General features: G+C 36.5%; 1 protein-coding gene and 1 pseudogene across 4 annotated transcripts in view; one reads left to right on the top strand and one right to left on the bottom strand.

Moving 5' to 3' along the window:
• Positions 1 to 21,778, bottom strand: part of Synj1 (synaptojanin 1) — an 87,757-nt gene that overhangs the window by 50,605 nt on the left and 15,374 nt on the right. For all 4 annotated transcript variants that reach the window (XM_023705554.1, XM_012517869.2, XM_023705555.1 and 1 more), the window contains exons 3-7: positions 11,468 to 11,554; positions 8,517 to 8,784; positions 5,017 to 5,242; positions 4,216 to 4,299; positions 410 to 471 (exon numbers count right to left, since the gene is read on the bottom strand). In XM_023705554.1, coding sequence (XP_023561322.1) covers positions 410 to 471; positions 4,216 to 4,299; positions 5,017 to 5,242; positions 8,517 to 8,784; positions 11,468 to 11,554 — 727 coding nt within the window. The remainder of the gene's footprint in view (positions 1 to 409; positions 472 to 4,215; positions 4,300 to 5,016; positions 5,243 to 8,516; positions 8,785 to 11,467; positions 11,555 to 21,778) is intronic.
• On the top strand, positions 8,859 to 9,746 carry LOC111813794 (annotated as a pseudogene).

Below are 21,778 nucleotides of genomic sequence, written 5' to 3'. Positions count from 1 at the left end.
CTCTCTCTCTCTCTCTCTCTCAAATAAATAATAAATAAAATAAATAAAATTTAAAAAAAAATAAAATATTCAAGCAGGTATATTTATAAAGCAAAACTTAAGGTATTTTGCAGTTTTCTGTACTAAGTCTTTGCACACTAGTCACATTTTAAGTGTTTAGTAGCTGCATATGGCTAGTGGTTGCTACAGTGAACAAGACTGGAAACTTTAACGCGAAGAGATCAAGACCTACACTTCCAGCACTATCATCCTGAAGTCAGTATACTAGGAATCACAGTCTTCCACTGAACTAAAAATCACAAGGAATTTTATTTAATGCTAAGGTATTTAAATGAATTGGTAAATATACCTAATCTCATACTTAGCAAAATCAAAATGTAAGGCACTACATAAAAATCATCAGTCCTACCTGTCAAATGCAGGTGCATTGGCTTCGAACCCCCTTGACATACGGACACGATGGGATCCAACCTTAGACAAGAAAAGCAGATTTTATCATACCAAAAAACAAACGTGCAAAGAAAGATATGCTTGATACATGTAACATCTTATTTGCTGAGCACATGTAAATAAATCAAGTAAGTGATTTTCCCTCATAATAATATTTTCTTAAAATGCTCTAAGGGTTTGGTGCACAGCTATAACCCCAGCACTCAAGAGGCTGAGGTAGGAGGATCAATGTGTGACGCCAGCCTGGGCTACATAGTAAGACGCTGTCATTAAAAAAAAAAAAGTTCAAGTTACACTATTATGAAATACTTGTAAAGGAATAGTAATTTCTTGATGAAAAGTATTTTGAATGCTTTCATATACATTACCTTGTTTTCAGTTCAAACTATATGACCTATGTAAATGAAGAGATATACCTTCTCTGTTAAATATGTGCAACTAATGCCAAAAGATTCAGATGAGTTTTTTTTTTTTTCTCTTAACCTAAATTTCTACTCTTCCAAGCAGTCTATTACTACAATATCTGTGAGTCTTCTTTTTCTGTGATGCTCAATACTCTAGGCCCCTCTCCATCACCAAAAGCTCCAAAGAATTAAAACCATCATTCCTTTCTGGAAAAACAGATTTTCCAAGTAAACTTCACTGTCATACAATTATATCATAGCACATTTTGCAAAGTTAGAAATTTTGGGTTAAGTGAAATAAACAAGATAGAAAATATCTACATATTACATATTGCTACCTTTTCTTTCCTTATACAGTAAAGTAGCAGAGAGATAAGGCAAGGTTGAGAAAGATCTAACAGACGTCAAAAAGAAAGACAAAGGTGAGACCACCTTTTTTTTTTTTTTTTTTGTGGAACTGAGGATTGAACTCAGGCCCTTGCACTTGCCAGGGAAGCGCTTATTCCACTGAGCCATCTCCCCGGCCCTATTTTTTTAGGATACTAGAGAAAATGTTTTGGCATAAGAGATATTCATAAAGAGTTCACTCCTTTTCAAAGAAAGGTTAACTAAAAACTATTAAGGTAAATAATTGTAAAGATCACTGACTCATCCTCAATCCAACCCAAGTCAACAACAGGCCAGGACAATTGGAATAAATTGTCCTGGTCTCAAAAATTGTCTCCAGGTCTTAAAAATTATGATTGTAAATAAATATATGTCTTAAAAATCCATAGTTTTCAATGCATATGCACATAACATTAGCCAGCTACATAGTGCAGACAGCCCAAAGAACAAGTAAGGAAGAAGAAATTCTCACCCACACAGGATCACTCAATGAAACTACTCACAAAACAACTTTACTGAATAATAATAATAAAAAAGTAACACAGAAAGCTGTGTAACAGAGGGCCCATAAATAGAATGACTTATATTAGTATGTCCCTAAAAGAAAATCATTCAGCTTGCATCAAACCAAGGCTTTAGGAATGTTCTTAAAGCAAATACGCCAAACATCACTGCTAATCCCCGAAACTTAGGAGTGTTGAGTTTGCAAGAGCTTTAGGGGAGAGGAAGATCTATTTCACCTATCTTTAAATACCAAAGATAAAGCCCACACTACTCAAACCAGTCCTGACAAGAACTAAAGAAATTCAACTAAGCAGAGCAAGTACTACTGCTATTTAATTCTTTACCTATCTTGAATAGATTGCATTACTGAAAAAATTGGAATGATCTGTTATTTTTCTTCACAATAGCCAATACAGAATCTAACAGAGACCCAGCAATAAGCTGAAGAGGTTGCAAGATTTTTTCCATCCTTTTTTCCCCGAAAACTATAGACTGACACATACAACTTACAGAATTATACATACCCAGAAGCTAAAATAAGTATAATTTATATACTTTATGGCCTAGAGCTATTTGAATAACACTGAAACACAAGATTAACCTACTGGGCACACAAAATCTAATATTATGACCTCATAGTTTTTAAAAAGGCCACCTAAAGATTGGACATTTTTACAGACAAAGGAATGCTTAAAAATTATTAGAAAGTCAAAATACAACAAAGATGACAGATCATCACAGACTAAAATTAGAGTTCATGCGGGGGTGGAGGGTAGAACAGGGTCTCACTGTGCAGTTCAGGCTGGTCTTGAACTACTATATTGCATATGTGAGCCCAGGGTCCTGAGCCTCCTGAATGCTGGGATTACAGGCATGCATCAGCATACTGCTAATAATAGCAACAGCAGCTAACCCTCACATATTATGTTCCCAACACTATTCAGTGTTGGAATTTAATCCTTACAATCACCCTGTGAAGGAGGTACAGTATTGGAAATATGTTATGGTTAGTGTCTAGCTGTTCCCCCAAAGCCTCATGCAGTCACTGGGGCAGGCTTCTGGAGTTTGTGATTACTTCACGATCTAATGCTGTGATTATGGGTGTGAGTGCTACACCCACCGTGGGGCAGATAGCCTGAATACAATATAAAGAAGGGAGAGAAGCTTGTTAGCTGCTGTAGCTGCTGTTCCTCCCTTTTACCTCTTGCTCTTTGCTGTTTTCTGCCACCATCAACAGCTGCCCTCTGCCATGTGCCACTCTGCCCTAAGAGTCAGCCAAGAATGGACTGAAACCTCCACAAACTGTGAACTAAATAAATCTTTCCTTCCCTAATGTTGGATATTGGGTATTTTCCCAACAACAAGTGAAAAGTAACTAACACAGAATATCATTTCCACTTTACAGATCAGGTAAGTGTTATCACTTGCCCAGGATCAAATAGCTAGTAGTGGTAGAGTAAGGTCCCCAACTAAGAAGTCTAGCTACAGAAGCTCACTTTAGCCATTATATTCTTCTACCCAAAGAAACTAAATCCTTATACACTAATATAAGATAATAAATATAAACATATTTTGAAAGTTAATGTATGAAAACTTCAAAATTTTCTACACACTATAACTGAAATTCTATGGATACACTCCATGGCTTGGATGTAGTTTCTCCTTAAAGGCTTCAAGTGTTGGAAGCTTGTTTCCCAGGTGGCAGTGTTAGGGGAAATGGCTTAGAGGTGGGTGGAATGGGAGATCCTGAGGCGCTGAGAGAGCTGCTCTCACAAGGGAGTAAGTTCTTACAAGAGCAAGTGGCTAAATAAGCCTAAGCTGCATTCTCGATTCTCTCTCTCCGGCTTCCTTTTTTTTGGGCCAGCTCAGCCTGCCTCAGGGTGGGGCTGCCACAGCATGTGGTGCCAGGGATCAAATCAAGGTTCCTTGTGCCTACCTAAGCAGGTACTTTAGATGGCTGAGCTATCTTGTTTTTAACTTTTTCTATAGTATATATTTTGTTATTTTATGCTAATATAGTCTTGTATTACAAAGGCAATTTAGTAAAAGAATCTTCCTTTTGATATTTGGTCCTTCCATACACTTCTACCTCTGATATGCCTTTTGGCATTAGGTCCTGACCAGAGGCCGAAATAAATGGGCGGCCAAATCCTGGACTCTCAGTCTCTAGGAACTATGAGCCAAAATGAAACTCCTTCTATAAAGTTTCCCTGCCTCAGGTATATCATTATCTATAAAGTTTCCCTGCCTCAGGTATATCATTACAGTAATACAAAACCAATATATTACTTGAAAGCAAATTAAAGAGAAAGATATCTAAGGTAAGACTCTTCTCAGCTCTTCACTTATGAGTCTAATTTATTAGATATTAATACATAGGATAATAGAACAATCAATGAAATGGACTATCTTAAACATATAGAGAATACAGAGTATTTTTTAGGAAAAAAATTGAAAGTCAACTACATACTTGCAACCCTGGTTGCTCCCAGAACAATGGAACAGATCCTCGGATTTGTATGAAGGAAGAAACAGAATCATCTAAGTACACAACCTACCAAAAGAAGACATGTACATATATATGTATATTTACTTCTGCATTAGAAACACAAAGTTACTGAAATCTGTTGCATAGCATCTATACTTATCTATCAAATATAAATTATCCTAGTCAAAGTATAAAACATAGACCATTAAGTTTGTTTTTCCAGGTAATGTTAACCAAGCAAATAGGACATACATTCGTTTAAAAAGTGCAACTTTTAAAAAGGAACTCCTTTCAATGTAAATATTTTATATGCATACCTATACATTTCATTTAATTTATTTTCCTTAGTTTTCCATATTTCTCAAAACCTAATATGAAAATTGGGAGTTGGACTAGAGTATGGTCTGAATTTATAGTTTTATAGACAAAAATATAATTTTTAATTTTTAGTTAGTATACAAAACTCTGATTAACTGTTAGATTTACTTTCACACATACAAAAAAGCCCACTTCTCCTAAGCTGTCTACTTCTTTAAAATTTAATATAAAATGTACAGCACTGACTATGGCACACTAATTAATGAATACTTTATTAGGCTTTTGAAGAGCCATACCTAAATAAGATTATTTTAGAGAACCTTTTTTTGGCCAATAAGTAGCCTAGAATATCATTACAACATTACAGTTATGAAAATGTGTCCTGAACCAAGTGAAAATCTATTATTTCAATATTTTCTGTGTCTTTCCTATGGTACATGAATAATAATATAAAACATTATATACCTGTTCTGTTTCTACAAAGTTGGCAACATGACCATCATCATTTGTTCCCCGGACATTGAACCTTGTCCCAGCTCGTTCACAGCTTAATCTTGAAATGAGACAAGCCTTTGCCTGTTTATGAGCTGCATAAATTGTCCTGATTTCCACACCCCCACACATGAGGCGTAATAACCAGTCGTCACAATTCACACCATAGTGCTTGAGATGCAAATGCAAAGACTGATTCCTACAGGAAAAAGAAGTAACTACATTAGGTTACCAATTTATGACATATAAATTTTAAAACAGTACTCCCAAAATATTAAGTTAAAGGGCATCAAAAATAAATCAATTTACATTTTACATTTATTATGCTAGAGAATAAGAAGATAAAGCTATAAAATGAAATGGTGATTCTTTGGCATGTAATCTATGTGCAGTATTAAAGATTATTTTTGGAATTTCAGTATGTATGAAATCTGTTACATCTTTTTATATAATATTTATAGCCTAAGTTTTCTAAAAAAGTGCATCTAGACATCCATACTCCACTGTATAAACACCTGTACTTATAAGATTAAAAGGCTCTATTTTAATTAATTTAAATGGCCAACTTAGTGTGGTGGCATAGGTTTGTAATCCCAACACTCAGGAGGCTAAGACAGGAGGATTTCTCTGAGTTCAAGCCCTGTCTCGAACACAGTGAGATCTTATCTCAAAAAAAAAAAGAAAAAAAAAAAGCCAGATATGACTAATGCCTACTAGATTAGATAGCACAAGCATAGGCTTTTCCAGTACTGGAGAACTGAAACCAGAGCCTCACACATGCTGTGCAAGTGCTTCACCATTGAGCTGCACCCTTAACCCCCTCCTAAAACTTTTAGCATTTTAAGAAACAGATGGGGCCTGGTTTCCAAACATGTGCAGGGGAAAAAGTTACTCAAACACACAGAGCCCAATGATTGAGAGATAGATAAAAGTGGAGTCACTACGGATAAAACATAGACAGGGACTGCAGGGTTTTCTACTGGAAACTAGTAATCTACAGAACACATAAGTAAGCTTCTGTGTCAACTTCTAACCAACCCACCAGGAAGAAAAATATGTTGTTAAGCAAAACTTCACTACCAATATGAAAGTGAGTTTTCTGTATTGTTGCTCCATATTACTTGCTCTGTTACTTAGCTCTATACCCTTGCTCTGTATTTCTTAGCTGTCTTAAACAAGGTACAAGAACTATAACAACACTTTACTGAAGATTCAGGGTTATTAACAGTAACAGAAAAAAAAAAAAGTGCAACACTTTTAGAGCAGCAGTCCTCACTCTTGGCCCCTTGTGTGACAAGCTGCAGGGGAGGCCACAGGTGGCTGTCATGTGCAGTTCAGGTGGATCAGCTGTGATCTCAACCTTATCTTCTTGGGAAACTACACAGCTCTGTGGGAAGGCCCTGGATTTAGGCCCCAGTACCAAAAACAAAATAAAACTCAATGGAATGTAAATGAGTGCTAAAATTAATACTGAAATAACATTAAGTCTCACAACCATTTCTTATCTGAAAAATACAGTGACATAAGCTTCCCTTCTTTACTATTATTTACATTGATCTGAAAGTTCAAAGAGACTGTACTACAGCTAGGGGTCATGGCATAGTATGGAGATAAGAGACTCGCTTTTTCCATTTAAACAGACTTTGGATTCTAGGCATTTTATATGTTTCATCCTCTGCTGTCAGATTTCATTTTTCTTTACTATCAGTGTGTCTGTCACTGTTTTAACTACACTTAAATTTACACAGAACTCTTAACTGGAAATAGCTTAAAATCACCAATGGAACAAAAGTACTTGGGTTTTTTTGTGACAGAATTTGGCCACAATAATTATTGTGTCTTGCAAAACATTTCTACTAAATTGCAAAGAATGAATCTAAAAACTCACTTTTCTATGGAAACTGAAGCTCAAGTATGCAAATCCTTATCAAAATAATAAAAAAATTAACAAAATTCATTTTTGCTATATTATCCATCCCTTTGCTCAAGCTGTCACCTATTAGACAAAGCCTTCAGATTTTTGTAATCTCAATGTTCCCATTTCTACATCTAAGTGAATGAAGAGATGAATGAATTATGCCTACTGATTGAACTTAGCAAATGCAGCTGCACCTGTTTGGACTTCAAATGTGACAGGAAAGCTCATCTCTCTCCATCTGAGGAATCTGGGATAGGAATGAAGGAGTAACAAAACAAGCACAGCTGCAACAGGATTACCTTTCTCAAAGGACTTCAATGTATGCCCTCAGCACAATGTACAGCTGACACAGGTTTAACTCTTGGAAGCTTATTTCTGAATGCTAGACAAAAGTATGCCCTAGCATCACCAGCTTCTTGAGAGATTGAGTCCAGTCATTTGCTTTGTTCCCCACTCCACTACTACCTCTTCTTTTCCATCCCTCATGGTCTTTTCCTTTGCTCAAGTGCCTGACAGAAAGTGCTCTACATTCTTTGTTCATTCTGCCCTCATTCTTCCCCTATGCACTACTCTCAGCCAAGACACCTGATATAAGTTATAAGGTAACCAAATTATTGCCTGAAGGTTGATTTTTTTTTATAAGGCTATTGATTTTGATCCCTCTGACAGGGCTAATGGATCAAACCTCAATATGATACTTAAGAACCACACACGATTGTGAAAGTGTGAAGGAGAGACAATACATAGGAGAGAACACTCCACATCTAAATTATTGCCAGATGAAAATAGCACAGAAAGCCTGGAGCTTTGGCCTTATAACATATGTCATTATAATAAAACATAATTTGCACATGGCAATTAGGAAAAAAGCCAAGATCAATGAAATCCAGCCTCCTACAATAAAGTTGTACTAATTAGAGTCTAAGTTTTACTCAGCACTCATGCCTACTTATAACACTGCACAGTAATACACAATCATGTAATATATCACAATTATGTAAGTTTTATTTTCTGTAGTTTTGGACTCTGTCTAGAATACTATCTCTTCACAATCTGTTGTTCTTGAATCAAGATCATCTATATACATTGGGGGCATAGAGTACCTGCCTACCCTGGTTCAACCCCCCCCACCACTAAGTAATAATAAAATGATCTACTTACAATCCTTAAATTATACAAGAGTGATTTACATTGTTAATAATGCCAATACAATTTCAGACCTCAGAATAATAAATATGAATCACATTACTTTATTATAACCAACATCAGTCTCAAATTTAACACAAATATTTTAAGTATATTTCTGAAATGAATCGACTTATCAAGATCAAGAAGAACAAGTGGGCTTCATGTCACATGCCAACTTCAGCACCCCAACAGAGGCTGCCTATCATTTGTGCTAACAATCTGGGAGCAAGAAAGACAGGTGTGAGCAATCAGCCATGTCTGCCCCTTGCTACCTCTGAAGGAAAAGCAACTACTGAACAAATCTTACCCAAATCACTAAGTCACTGCATATATATGATTCAATACAGTAAAAATAAAACAGACTCACCAGAAAAATCTATTGTCAGTGCTTTGTTCTTGCATGCTACGATGTGCATTGAGACTTAGATCTAAACTAGCTCCAGATGCAGACCATGCAAAATAAAAGTTTCCGGAATTCAAAACCTTCCGCACTTCAGAAATTCGATCCTCATCTGAAGCATCAACTCGAAGGGATATAAACTCAGTAGAAGTAACTCGGAAAACTTCAGATTCTTGAATTTTTCCAACAGACATACATCCAGTGACTAGGACCAGATAATGTAACATGGTATCACCTGCAAAACCCAAAGATTTTATTTTGATGAAAAATCCAATATTTCCAAGGCATTTGAAGTTTCTCCAATTGGGTATGGTGGCACACACTAGTAATCCCAGTGCCTGGGAGGCTGAGGCAGGAGGATCACCATGAACTGGAGGTCAGCCTGGGCTATATAGTATGTACAAGGCCAGCCTGAATAACAGAGCAAGACCCTGTCTCAAAAATAAATGAAGTTTCTTTTGACTTTTGTCTTTGTCTCTATCTTTTAAACCTGACATTGTGGTTACTATTTATCATGGATATAGTTAAATCAACAACTAGATATTTTTTAGTTGAAAAATAAAAGCTTGACAGTAACAGCTTCTCCCAGGATAGACCAGTAATAAACCAATTCATGGACCAGTCCCAGCCTTTAGGCTAGTTTCAATCACACAATGGACAAATGAGTAGTCTCAAGGTTTATATTCTGCAGTACATAGAGATGCTAAACTATTTAGTGCAATAAACATTTCAACATTAACAGGATAATCTCATTTTTGTGAATTTGGTCCACTACTTAACCTGAGGCTATACAAATTTATCAAATAGAAAATATATGCATTGCACTGGGCTCCTAGGAGCAGTTAAGGTGCGGGGCATAGGAGGGCCTGGGACTTGACACTGCAATAGCTAGCATGCTGGTTCAGAAAGCCACGGACTATGTCAGGAGCAAGGACTTCGGGGACTACCTTATGAGTATGCACTTTCAGGGCCCAGTGGTCAGCTGGGGTCTCCCAATTGCTGCCATCAATGACATGAAAAAGTCTCCAGAGATTATCAGTAAATGTGCGGGTGACATTTTACTTCTGTTGCTATTCTTTGACATTCATGAGATTTGCCTACAAAGTACAACCTCAAAATTGGCTTCTGTTTGCATGCCATGCAACAAATGAAGTAGCCCAGCTCATTCACGGAAGTTGGCTGATCAAATATGAGTAAGAAGGCATCTGCTTAGCAATGGGAAGAACCAGCTCTGTAAGGGACAGCACCCCAGCCACTGCTACCAACTCACAAATTCCATCAGCATAAATAGTCTTTCTAAGGAGAAAATGCAGAATGCTATTTTTACTACCCATACCACTTTTATAGAAAAAGCTGAGAGTCCCTGAATGAACTCTCTGCTGCCTTACAACACAATATTTTCTTTCTTTTCATAAAGAGTAGCTCAAAATATGCAACTAATTTAATAATTTCTGATGATGGTTTTATCTCCAGTAATATATTATCTATTATTGGTGAAAAACTAAAGAGAACAAAATTTTGTAACTAGTTACACTTAAGTACTCAAAATCCTTGATGTTTTCTTTAATGACCACATAATATCCACTAGCTAACCACACATCTAAAAAATCTGATTTCTTTGTTTCACAAGTATCTGTGTATTTTCAAGCAGTGTGTATATTGAGATGCTGTAACTCTATGGCAAAAAATGATTTAAATATCTGTTAAAAAATATATGTATTGCTTTTACTACCTCTCTTTCCAATGCTCAGAAATTTAGATAAGATAATTAATATGAAAATTCTTCGTAAATAGTGAAGCTGAAACATTTTCCATTCAATTTTATATTTTTCTAGACATTTTTGTTCTTCATGGACCTTTTCATGACAAAAATTCTATGAAATTAGTGTCAAGTTGGAATTTAGCTGACTGTGTTCTGAGCATGAGCTCTGACACAGATAGAAGTGCCCTGAAGTTTTGGCTCCATTACTTATCTAGACCAAAGTGTATTACCATAACCAACCTAAGATATAACCTTATGTTAAAAGGAATTAAATATCTCACAATTACTTAAAACAATTATTAGTAAAGCACCTAGGTACAATGTTTTACCTATGATCAATCAATAACACATGACAAATCTACATTTTATAGACTTGTACTACACAAAGTATGGTCTATCAACATACAAAAAAAAAAAGGGGGGGTAGAATAATCGTCTGACTGGCAAGCACAGGGTCCTGAGTTCAATCCCTGGTACCACAAAAAAAAAAAAAAAAGAAAAGGTGGAGGGGGGCCCTACCAGAAGGACAAAATCAACTATATCACTAAGTTCATCCTTTCATTTAAGTGACTATTTTGTTTGCTTGGTTTTCCATTGTAAGACTTCATCAATGAAGGAAGCCACATATAGGATCCACATGACAGTACAAGCTTCTCCCTGGATAGACCAGTAACAAAACAATTCATGGACCAGTCCCAGCCCTTAGGCCAGTTTCAATCACACAATGGACAAATGAGTAGTCTCAAGGTTTATACTCTGCAGTCCATAGAGATGTTAAGTGACAGACAGACTCAGGCTGAGACCTTCTGAATCCACATACATTTATCCCACAAAAAATCTGGGAAATCACTGTGGTTTCATGAAAACACATTTTCCTAAATGTATTATATTCAAGTAAAGGGACAAGGTTCTGATTTTCTCCAAATGTATTCAAACAGGATCCAATCTATGGAATTCAAAGTCACAAAAGCTTAAGGAAATAGCATGTTTTCTTGAACAAAAAACATTTCACTAGCCTAATAGGTAATAGATGCTACCGCACTTCATAGCTCAGTTACTGAGCCTGATACGATACACTGGTAGTGTCTCCCAAATCCTTAGAATTACAAAAATTAAATAAAAACAATACATAGATTATACTGAATAACAAACTTACCAAGATTTAATCGCAAAACACCTAAGAGTCCATATGCATCCAGGACTTTGGAATATGTACTCTTGATTGCCTCTTTTTCAGCAGAAGCTAAAAAAATAATATTAACAATAATAAGGTTTAGATTAAGAAAACAATCTGAAATATCAGAGTCTATAAAGGCAGAGTTTCAACGAAAACTTTATAAATCTGATATTCTTCCCAGGGCATAAGGCTAATTTTGTCATCAAGGTACAGAAACAGATCTATCAGACATTCTGTCTGACAACAGTCTGTCAACATTTTTATAGATGAATTATTAACTTTAATTTTGAGTTTATTATATTAAACATTGAATGCTCAACAGAAAAAAATCACAAAAATCAAGTATTGATTTTTTCACATTTATTCTTTATAAAAAAGCATCAAAATTTCAACATTGACTTTTTTAGACTTTGGTGTACAAAGTAAAAAAAAGAACACTGGAAATTCCTAGATGAACTACAGTGAAAATACCAATAACACTCTACAAAAAATAATCTTTATAATTATCAAATCTAAGGCAGTCTGCACATATGACAACAGCACATTCCATACACACACGGGTTTTGTTTTCCTGGCTTTTTTGTAGGACATACTTCACATCTTAGTTGTCTTGCTATTTTGTCAGGAGGGTTTTTTCTTTTAATAGTAAACAGTGTGCAGTTACAATAACAATAAAATAGATTATTAAATTCTTAATATGTATTGTGTATTTAGACTAGACATCAACACTTTTACATCAGCTGTGTACTTGTTTACAAAATATAAAAGGTAACATTAGAAAGAAATGTTACAATGAAAATACCAATAAAACTCTATTAAGAAAATAACCGTTGCTTCAACTGTCACACCCAAGGCAGTCTTCACAATATTCCAGGCATAAGACTTGCTTACATGGACAGCACATCTCTCTCTCTCTCTCCGGTCGGTCTCGGTCTCTCTGTCTGTCTGTCTGTTTCTCTGTCTCTCTGTCTCTCTCTTTGAGACAGGGTCTCGTTATGTAGCTCAGACTGGCCTGCACTCACTATGTAACCCAGGCTGGCTTCAAACTCACAGTGATCCTCCTGCCTCAGTTCCTGAGTGATGAGATTACAAGTGTACACTATCATGTTCAGCTTTTCCTGGCCTCTTTGAGGCTCATACTTGAAATGTCAGTGGTCTTGCTGTTTTGTCCTAAGGTTCTTATTATATTATACAGTGTGTAGTTAACAGGAATATAAAACACCAATAAAATAAATTATTTTATTTATTTGTTTAGTTATTTGAGACCTGGTTTTGCTATGTAGTTCAGGCTGGCCTGCACTCAATATGTTGCCCAGGCTGGCCTCAAACTCACAGAAATCCTCTTGCCTTAGCCTTCTGAGTGCTGAGATTACAGGCACACGCCACCATGTCTGGCTAAAATTCTTAGTATGTATTGGGTATTTAGGATAGACGTGAACATTTTCACAACAGTTGTACATTTGCTTATAAGACCTAAAAGATAACATCATAAATAAATTCTTATATGAATTATAATGGAAATACCAATAGAACTCTAACACAAAAATAAGCTTTGTAAGCCAGCGAGACTGGACTAAGTACCTGCTTAGGCAAGTGCAGGGACTGGGGTTCAATTCCCAGTGCCATATACTGCAAAGGCCCAGCATGGTGTCACACACCTGTAATCCCAGTGCTGGCGAGGCTGAAAACCGGAATGAGACCCTGTGCCAAATACATAAATTTTAAAATAAAACTTCAACTGGCATACCCAAGAGAGTCTCCACACAAGACAACCACATTCCATTTACAAGTATCACTTCACACTGACTGTACATATGTTTTGTTTTCCTGTTCTTCCTTTATTTCTTTCTTTTTGTGGTACTGGGGATTGAACTCAGGACCTTATGCTTGCCAGGCAAGTGCTTATTCTACTGAGCTATCTCCCCGGCCCTCCTGTACTTTCTTATAGGATACACTTGACATTTTGGTTTTCCTGTTGTCATAGTAGGTCTTTGTGATGCTGTGCCTTCCTGTTCACCTGTCAGTTTCCCAATATGCTCCACAAGTTTTTTTTTTTTTTTTTTTTTTGCTTAGTTCCCTGGGCAGAAACATTTTTTTAACCTCTGCTGTAAATGATCTCTTATGAGCTCCAGTCCCAATTATTTAAGAAAATTTCTCTGTGATATTTTGCATTTATTATTTTCTCTATAAACTCTCAAAACTATTTATGCCACACATGTTTAGGATTGAGTAAAACACAACCACTTGCCAAAATTTTGTGTTGCAAGCAACATCATAGTTGCTGCATAGCTCATTAGAAACATGTCCACTTTCAGCTTTGTTGTTGAAAGTTTCCATCTCAGATTTGTTTTGTCAAGGTTTCCTTACTCACATTTCCATCATGATGAAATACTGATTTCAGCAGTACCAGTTTGTTTTTCTTTGCTATATATGAGCCCAATGTTATATTTTTCTGAAACCCAGAAAAATGCTCTAAGAACTTCTCTAGTTTGAAACTGCAAATTTCATTTGAATTTCTGCTTTTTTCCTGCATACAGTTCCTTCACTATGAACTTGTATTCTGTTAGCAAATGTAACATCAATGTAAAACCAGTAAATCAACTGTCCAATGTCACATTCCAATTAGCTTGGGAGATAAGAGCAACAAGTCCGTTTATAACATCATTAAATTTATTACTATATGAATAAATACCTGATGAGTTTCAGGATAAATGTCTAAATTGAAAGAATAATAAATCTTCATATCTACAAGGGCATAAATTTTTATATCATATTTCGACTTATCACTTTTCCATTAATCTTTTGCATTCCCGCAATCACCATAAGAAATCTGTGCTAAGTACAGCTGATCCATGAATGCTTTCAGTTCACCAAAAGGTGTCAAAATAAATACATTTTTTTCATATGAATACTGGTACACACAGAGAATTTTACTTGCATTTCAGCCTTTCTGTATTTGGCAGCATCTTGAATTTCCTTGTTACAGTTTCCAACACTGAATGGCAGTGCTGACATTCTTTCCAATAAGTTTCACCCCAACAAGACCCTCTCATATTTTTGGATTCAGTTCCTTTTTTTTTTGCGCTGAATGCCTTCAGGGCAGGTTTGGCTGGCTTGAGTTGTGGGGATCAAACCACAGCGACCTGAGCCTGACAGCTTTGTTGAAGCAGCCACTTAAAGAACTGAGCTAAGGGGCAGGCCCCCGTTGGATTTAGTTCTAACACTGGATCATTCCATTTGGTTTTGTGGCCATTTCAGAACATTTTAATTAGTCAAATATGTACTCATACTGCTGTTTTCTTTGTCATCTGAATCAGGGAGGTTTGTATTCCCTATGTCTGTATCAATCTATTCTTGGTTCATATCACTGTCATAAGAACTTGGGTTCACATGGTCAGTGTCAAAGTTATCACTGCCATCATCACCACCATCATCATCCACACCCACACTGCTCTTCTGTTATGACAGCATGTATTTTACCATGATGGATCATCTTTATCATCCATACATGAGTAATATGATGATTCACTTTTGACTTTCTCCAAAACTTGCAAATCTGGTTTTTCACATGCCATTATGCTGAATTGGGCTACTTCTACCAGAAAAATCAAAATAAAAAAAAATTTTTCCCTAACAAATCCTGGAGTGGTGTGGGTCTATTGGACCCGCTGTGATGCTTGGGTAAACATATGCAAAACCAGCTAGCAGGCAAATAAGGGTAGATCCAAACTCTGTTTTGCCACTTTTGTACACATGCACACTCCTTATCATTTGTCATACAAAGTGGCTAAACACTAGATTGTTCCCTGTATCCCTCAGGGTAAGGTGCTGAAACATACAACCTGCTACTATAAAGTATAAATTTATAGTAGAAAGGTAAGAGACGGTTCATTGGACCCAGACTAATGTACTGGAAGCCAGACTCAGTAGTACATGCATACCTGTAATCCCAGCACTTGGGGAGATGAAGGCAGAAGGATTGTTGCAAGTTTGAGGCCAGCCTGAGCTACATAGCAAGTTCAAGCCCAGCTTGAATATACAGCAAGACCTAATCTCAAACAAACAAACAAACAAACAAACCCCCCCCCAGAAAAGTAGTATATAAAATATTTTCTCAAATTAGTAATAATACTCTTCTTCTATTACCACCAATTAAACTAACCCTCATACTGATATGAATGCCATCTTACTCATCCTTTTATCCTTAACACGTAGAACAGTGCTTGATATGTAGAGAAGACTGTGAAACATGTAAAGAAGGATAAAAGCTACTGACAATACTTAGCTACAGAGTTAAACACACAAATGGGAAAATCCCCAGTCTAATGTTTGTCTTATTTCTTAATTTTCTTAATGCTGTCTTCCTAATGTGTACAACCTACAGAAGGACTTCCCTAGGGCTGTTGGCCTATTGAGAGATAAAACAGCAGCAGTAGTAACAACAAAATCCTGAAACTTTAAAGGGAACTATCTCCTTAAACACATAGCAAATATACATTAAAATGTGAGAGAAGAACCAAAGAAATATAAACTATGGCTAGTATTTCAAAGGAAAATTACAAACAATATATTCTAAAGTCTGCAATTAAAAAAGATCTGACCTCCTTCCTCATTCTTTTCTATTCCAGGTTTCTGACCTTCTCTAAGGTATCTTCTACTTTCCTTTTGCCATTCCTCCACCCCACACCTAACTCACTTCTTGGCTGACTGGTTTACTCTGCAATTATCTCCTATCCACTTCCTATTACTTCATTTACCTATAATATGGAATTATAGAACCTTTAGCAACACTTACGTGTTCCCTGTAGGAAAATAATTGTAAGCAGATCTTTCTGACATTCCTATGTCTTGTCTATTGCCAACAAGGGAGCTCTTCTCAGTCTACTACTCTGCTTCACTCCTTGTCACACTGCCTTAGGGATCTCTTCATTTGCCTTGCAGCTCTTTTCCAGAGTTGTATAAAACAGCTCACATTCCTCGCCTCAGACCATTTACTACTTCCTAGTGATTTTTCCTCCACCTTCCAGTCAGTTATAGTCTGTGAAGTGGAAGCACAGGCTAAGAATAAATGATGCAATCCCTCAGTTAACTGATAGTGCCACAATTCTTTATATCTTCATAATTCAGTTTGATCCTTTAACTACTCAGTGGGGAGAATTTGTATTCTTAGAGTTCATAAGTATTACTGCACTATGTGTTTATAGATCAGTTACTCACAAAAATAAAACACTGTAACATAAATGTAATTATATATCTGTATCTATATCTATATCTATATATCTATATATATATATTTTGGTTTTTTTTCGGAACTGGGGATTGAACTAGGACCCTTGCGCTTGCCAGGGAAGCACTTATTCCACTAAGCCATCTCCCCAGCCCCTTTAATTATATTTATAACAAAACAAAATTGCTTTTCTCTAAATATTGTTTCATTAAAAGTAATACAAGTATACAAAAGTATACATTAGAAAAACTTCTTTATATTTCTCATGACAGAAGATACAGCTTCCAGGACAAATACTATTCTAGAGTTTTACAGGTTATAATGCTATATGCATTAAAATGTCATCACTAATAGAGTAATATAGAAACTACTAGATGTACCTGTTTCAGTAGCAATCACCATTTTGAATCAATACAGTAGCTATTATGAGTTAAAAATAAAATATAATTTAAGTCATCACCTTTCTGTAGATAATTGCTACAAATACATGAACAACATACCAAGTCCCCTGGACTCACTGAAGGACAATGCCATGATATGTAGTTATTTGTGCATTTGGATTATATTTTCAGACTCAGGACACAGGATACACACACACACACACACACACACACACACACACACACACACACACATTCATATTTTTAGATAAGAGTAGACTAAAAGAAAGGAAAAACAATTCAAAGAGAAGATGAGGACAGAAACCACTGAAGAACAGTAGCCATGGCCCTCTGCTATGCCATGGCCCTGGGCCTCAACAAGGGCCACAAGGTAACTAAGAATGTGAGCAAACCGAGGCACAGCTGCCATCGCAGCTGCCTCACCAAACACACCAAGTTCCTGGGGTACATGATCCAGGAGGTGTGCAGCTTGGTGTGCCATGGAGCTGCTCAAGGTCTCCATGGACAAACGCCCTCCAGTTCATCAAGAAAAGGGTGGGGACACATATCCTCACCAAGAGGAAGCATGAGGATGTGCTGGCCACCATAAGGAAGGCAGCTGCCAAGAAAGACTAAGCCCCTCTGGAATAAAGCTTTGCAGGAAAAAGAAAAAAAAAAAAAAAAGCCAAGATGAGATGTCTTCTTCCCTACTAGAATCTTTTGGTTTCCCCTAAAATATGGAAATAACTTTATACCATTATGACAGTAACTAACACTGTTAGGTGTTTTCATATATTATTCAATTTTCACAACAATCCTAGGAACAAAATTTCTGTTTCCACTTGATATGAAGAAACAGGGAGAGGAAGGGAGAGAGACAAGGGAGAGGGAGAGGGAGGAGAGAGGTGGGTGGGTTGGCAGGTGGACTAACAGAGAAACAAGACGAGACACAGCCATACAGGTATAGATTACTAATTTGATACTAACTTGCCTAAGACTTAACAGATAGTTAGAGAATGCAGCTTCATGAGAGAAGGGATTTCTTTCAGTCCTGCCCTTTCCTAGCAGCATAACATTCAGTAGGGATTCTATAATATTGTACTCAATGACTTGGTGAAGTAAATTTAAAACTTACAAACACTTTTAACTGTTCTAATTTTGTAAGAGAAAACACACTTTATAAGATTTCTTTTTAATCTAAAGGATTGTGGATGTTTCCCTCTTCTTCCATTTATGCTTCAAAAGTTTGGGACAGAGATAAGGGAGGTCTAATGCAGGCTATCACAGTCTAGAGACAGAACGGATGGCCCTAATCATGGACCTGGTGGAAAAGGGCCTTCACTCAGGAGAGGGGAGTCTGGCAGGAGGTATGGAAATACTGTTGGATGCTAAGGTATCTGGCATGATATGTTCAACCTTGAAAGGGGGGAAAAGGGCAAGGTGCATAGGATAGGAGCCTGTAGCTACCTGTAAATGCCCTTGGTGGGGTGGGATGGGCATCTATGGAGGCTGCACTGGTAACAGGAGAGTGGTTATATAAAGAGAAATGACAAAGATAATGGGAACCAGGTTGTTCAATGTTAGAGAAAGGAATTATAAACATGGGCAAAAAGAAAATGAGAATAGATACTGTAGTATCAACTGGAACTGGAGTTAGTGTGATCTTACAGCTCTCTAGCCAGAAAGAAGATAGATATACATGATGTGCATAATTATACATGACATACACATACATATTTATGTATACCTTGGGACCACATATTGAAAAGACCTGGAATCAACATTACTCCAATAGTAATCAACAAACCCAGATTTTGGTTTCTAAGTCCCATTCACCATAAAAAGAACTCATATTTGCAGAAGAAATTACTGATTTCAGGAGAAGGGTAGAGTCAAGATGAACCTGAAACATACCTGTGTTAGAAACAAGGGAAATGTTTAAAAAGAATAACGGAGATATGTCACAAATATGCTCAGGCCAGCTTACAAGGGTTTTCATTGATGAACTCTTAGAAAATTCTATCAAAATAAACAGTAAGAATAACAGGTACTTATGAATTGAAAATCTGATGAAGAATAAGATTTATATAGTTTCAACATACTGCTCCTCAAAACTATTAGAGGGAAAAAAAAGAGTCTGCCATACATTTGGCATCTGAATCAAGTAATAAAACCAAACACCAAAAGGAAAGGGATAAAGCAAAATTGTGTGCTGCCTGATAGGATACAATGACAAGAAAGCAGAAGCATTTCTGCAATATCCCTGCCAGAGATGGGTTACCTTAATTCCAGCACAAGGATCCATCAGAACACCCAAAATAAATGACATTCTAAAAAATAACCATCCATCATCTTCAAAGTTCTAAAGGTTATCATAGTAAAATACTGAAGAATTTTTCAGATTTAAGACTGGAGAGATGACAACTGAATAAGCCACATAATTATGAACTGGATCTTCCTGCTACAAGAAACATTGTTGAAACAACTGGTATAACTTGAATGGAGTCTGAGAACTTGATAGTAATTATCAGTATCATTTTTATGATGGTTATATCAGAGTTGTGCAGGAAAACATCTTTCTAGGAAATATGTAATAAAGTATCTGGGAGTGATGAAGTATGTCAGCGACCTACTCTAAAATAGTTCAGTGCCAGGCACGCTGATGAATGCCTATAATCCCAGAACTCAGGAGTCAAAGGCAGGAGGACTGCCATGAGTCTGAGGCCACCCTGAGTCGCATATGAGTTTAAGGCCAGCCTGAACTACACAGTGAGATCCTTATCTCAAACAAAACCAAAGAAAACATTCAGGAAAAAATAAATTTTTATACTGAACTTTAACTTTTATGTTTTAAATGGTTTCAAAATTTTAAAATATAACCAGCAAAAATACATGTACACATTCCTAAATTAAGCATTTACCACTAACTGGCATTAATAAGATAAACTCTTTTAAGACCTTATCATACCTTCCCCATAAAGTTTTGAACCAGAGAAAAAAAATTTCCTTTTTTAATGAAACTCTGAAACATATAAAAATACATGATGTGAAAGGGTTTAATCTAACTAAATTACTTTCCTGGTTCAATGATAATTAAATATTTTGCTAATTTTAAATAAAAAATAAGATCATAGTTTACCATTGAAAGTATTTTAATGCTCTTATAATATTGAAATTTGTATGAATAATCCCTCATCATGGGGTCTGGAAATGCTCCAGTGTACTCATCTGTGGTGGGGAGTAAGGGTAGGAGGGGAAAAGAGAGGGAGAGAAGGAGGGAGGGAGGGAGGGGGAGAGAGAGGGAAAAGGGGAGAGAGGGAGGGGGGATGGGAGGAAAGAGAGACAGAGAGAGAAAGAGAGAGAGAGAGAGAGAGAGAGAGAGAGAGAGAGAGAGAGAGGGATTGTGAGGAGTGGGTGTGGAGAACTGAACCAAACAGGGGGCGGGCTGGCTTGCATGTGGTGTTGGGTTATTTTTTCGGGTCCCTGTGCGTTGCCAAGCTTGTTCCAAGTAGGTGCTTTAGACCACTGAGCCATCTCACCAGCCCAAGAGAGAGGGATTGTTAAATGATTACCCACCAAGATTTAAATTGGAGGAGTAAAAAATTTAAAAATAATAAATAAACAAACAAACAAATTGGAGGAGTTTAAGTGGCAGGGAGTGTGGAAACTCAGAGGAAATGAACTGAAAGATTGAGTGGAAGTGAAAGTTCAGGAGGCTACAGTGACCACAAGTTTGGGTTACTTTCCTGCTAGCTTAGTTTTTCAAGGTATCCATTGTGCTTTTAATGAGGGGAATAAATTCTTTCTTGTTAAGAAGTTTGCACATTTTTTCCCTCTATTCATGGTGATTACTAAACAAACAAGATGCCAGGAAAAACAAACCTTTCTTTTTATAAGTGACTGATTTCCAAACACCAAAGTAGGTATGAATGTCCAAGTAGCCCATTGTTTTGGGGGATGTCATTCTGAGCCAATCAAGATTTTTGATAGTTCAGCTAAGGTAAAGAGGCCTGGTCCTCTTGAGTTCCAATGCTAAACAAGAAGCTAGGGCAAATCTCAGCCTCTGAAGTTACTGCTATCATACCTCGGGGATACTAAACTCTCTATCTTCTTTTAAAGGGAAAACAACTTTTTCCCACATCACTCTCAACACTATCATTCATCCATGTCCTAAATATTTTGTTTTTAAGCTAATGAAAATATTCATTTCCTAAAAATAGTTACCTTTGTCATAATTTTGCAATTATAGCTATATTTTAAACATACATCATTAACTCTGATCCAATGAGGATGCTCTGACTCTATTACTAGTGAATGTGTAATTAGAAATAAGGCCGTAGGGTAGAATTTAAAACAAAATAAAATGTGTGCTAAGAACACTTTTTCTCATAAAAATATTTGAGATCTCAGAAAGATTTCAAATTGAAATATCGTTAAATTTTCAGGTATGGTGACGATGATATTGTAGGTATATTAAGCAAACATATGCTTTTAGAAATATACACTGAAATATTTGTGATGTCTTGAGATTTACTTCAAAATAAATGGGGACAGAGAGTAAATAGGGATATAGAAAAACAAAAGTGCGGGCTGGAGAGATGGCTCAGTGGTCTAAAGCACCTACTTGAAACAAGTTTGGCAAAGCACAGGGACCGTGGTTCAATCCTCCAGCACCACATGCCA

Source organism: Octodon degus, unplaced genomic scaffold (assembly GCF_000260255.1).
Source record: "Octodon degus isolate 3935 unplaced genomic scaffold, OctDeg1.0 scaffold00225, whole genome shotgun sequence".
Taxonomy (NCBI): domain Eukaryota; kingdom Metazoa; phylum Chordata; class Mammalia; order Rodentia; family Octodontidae; genus Octodon; species Octodon degus.
Note: the sequence above shows the minus strand (reverse complement) of the source record. Positions and strands in the feature narration are given on the sequence as shown.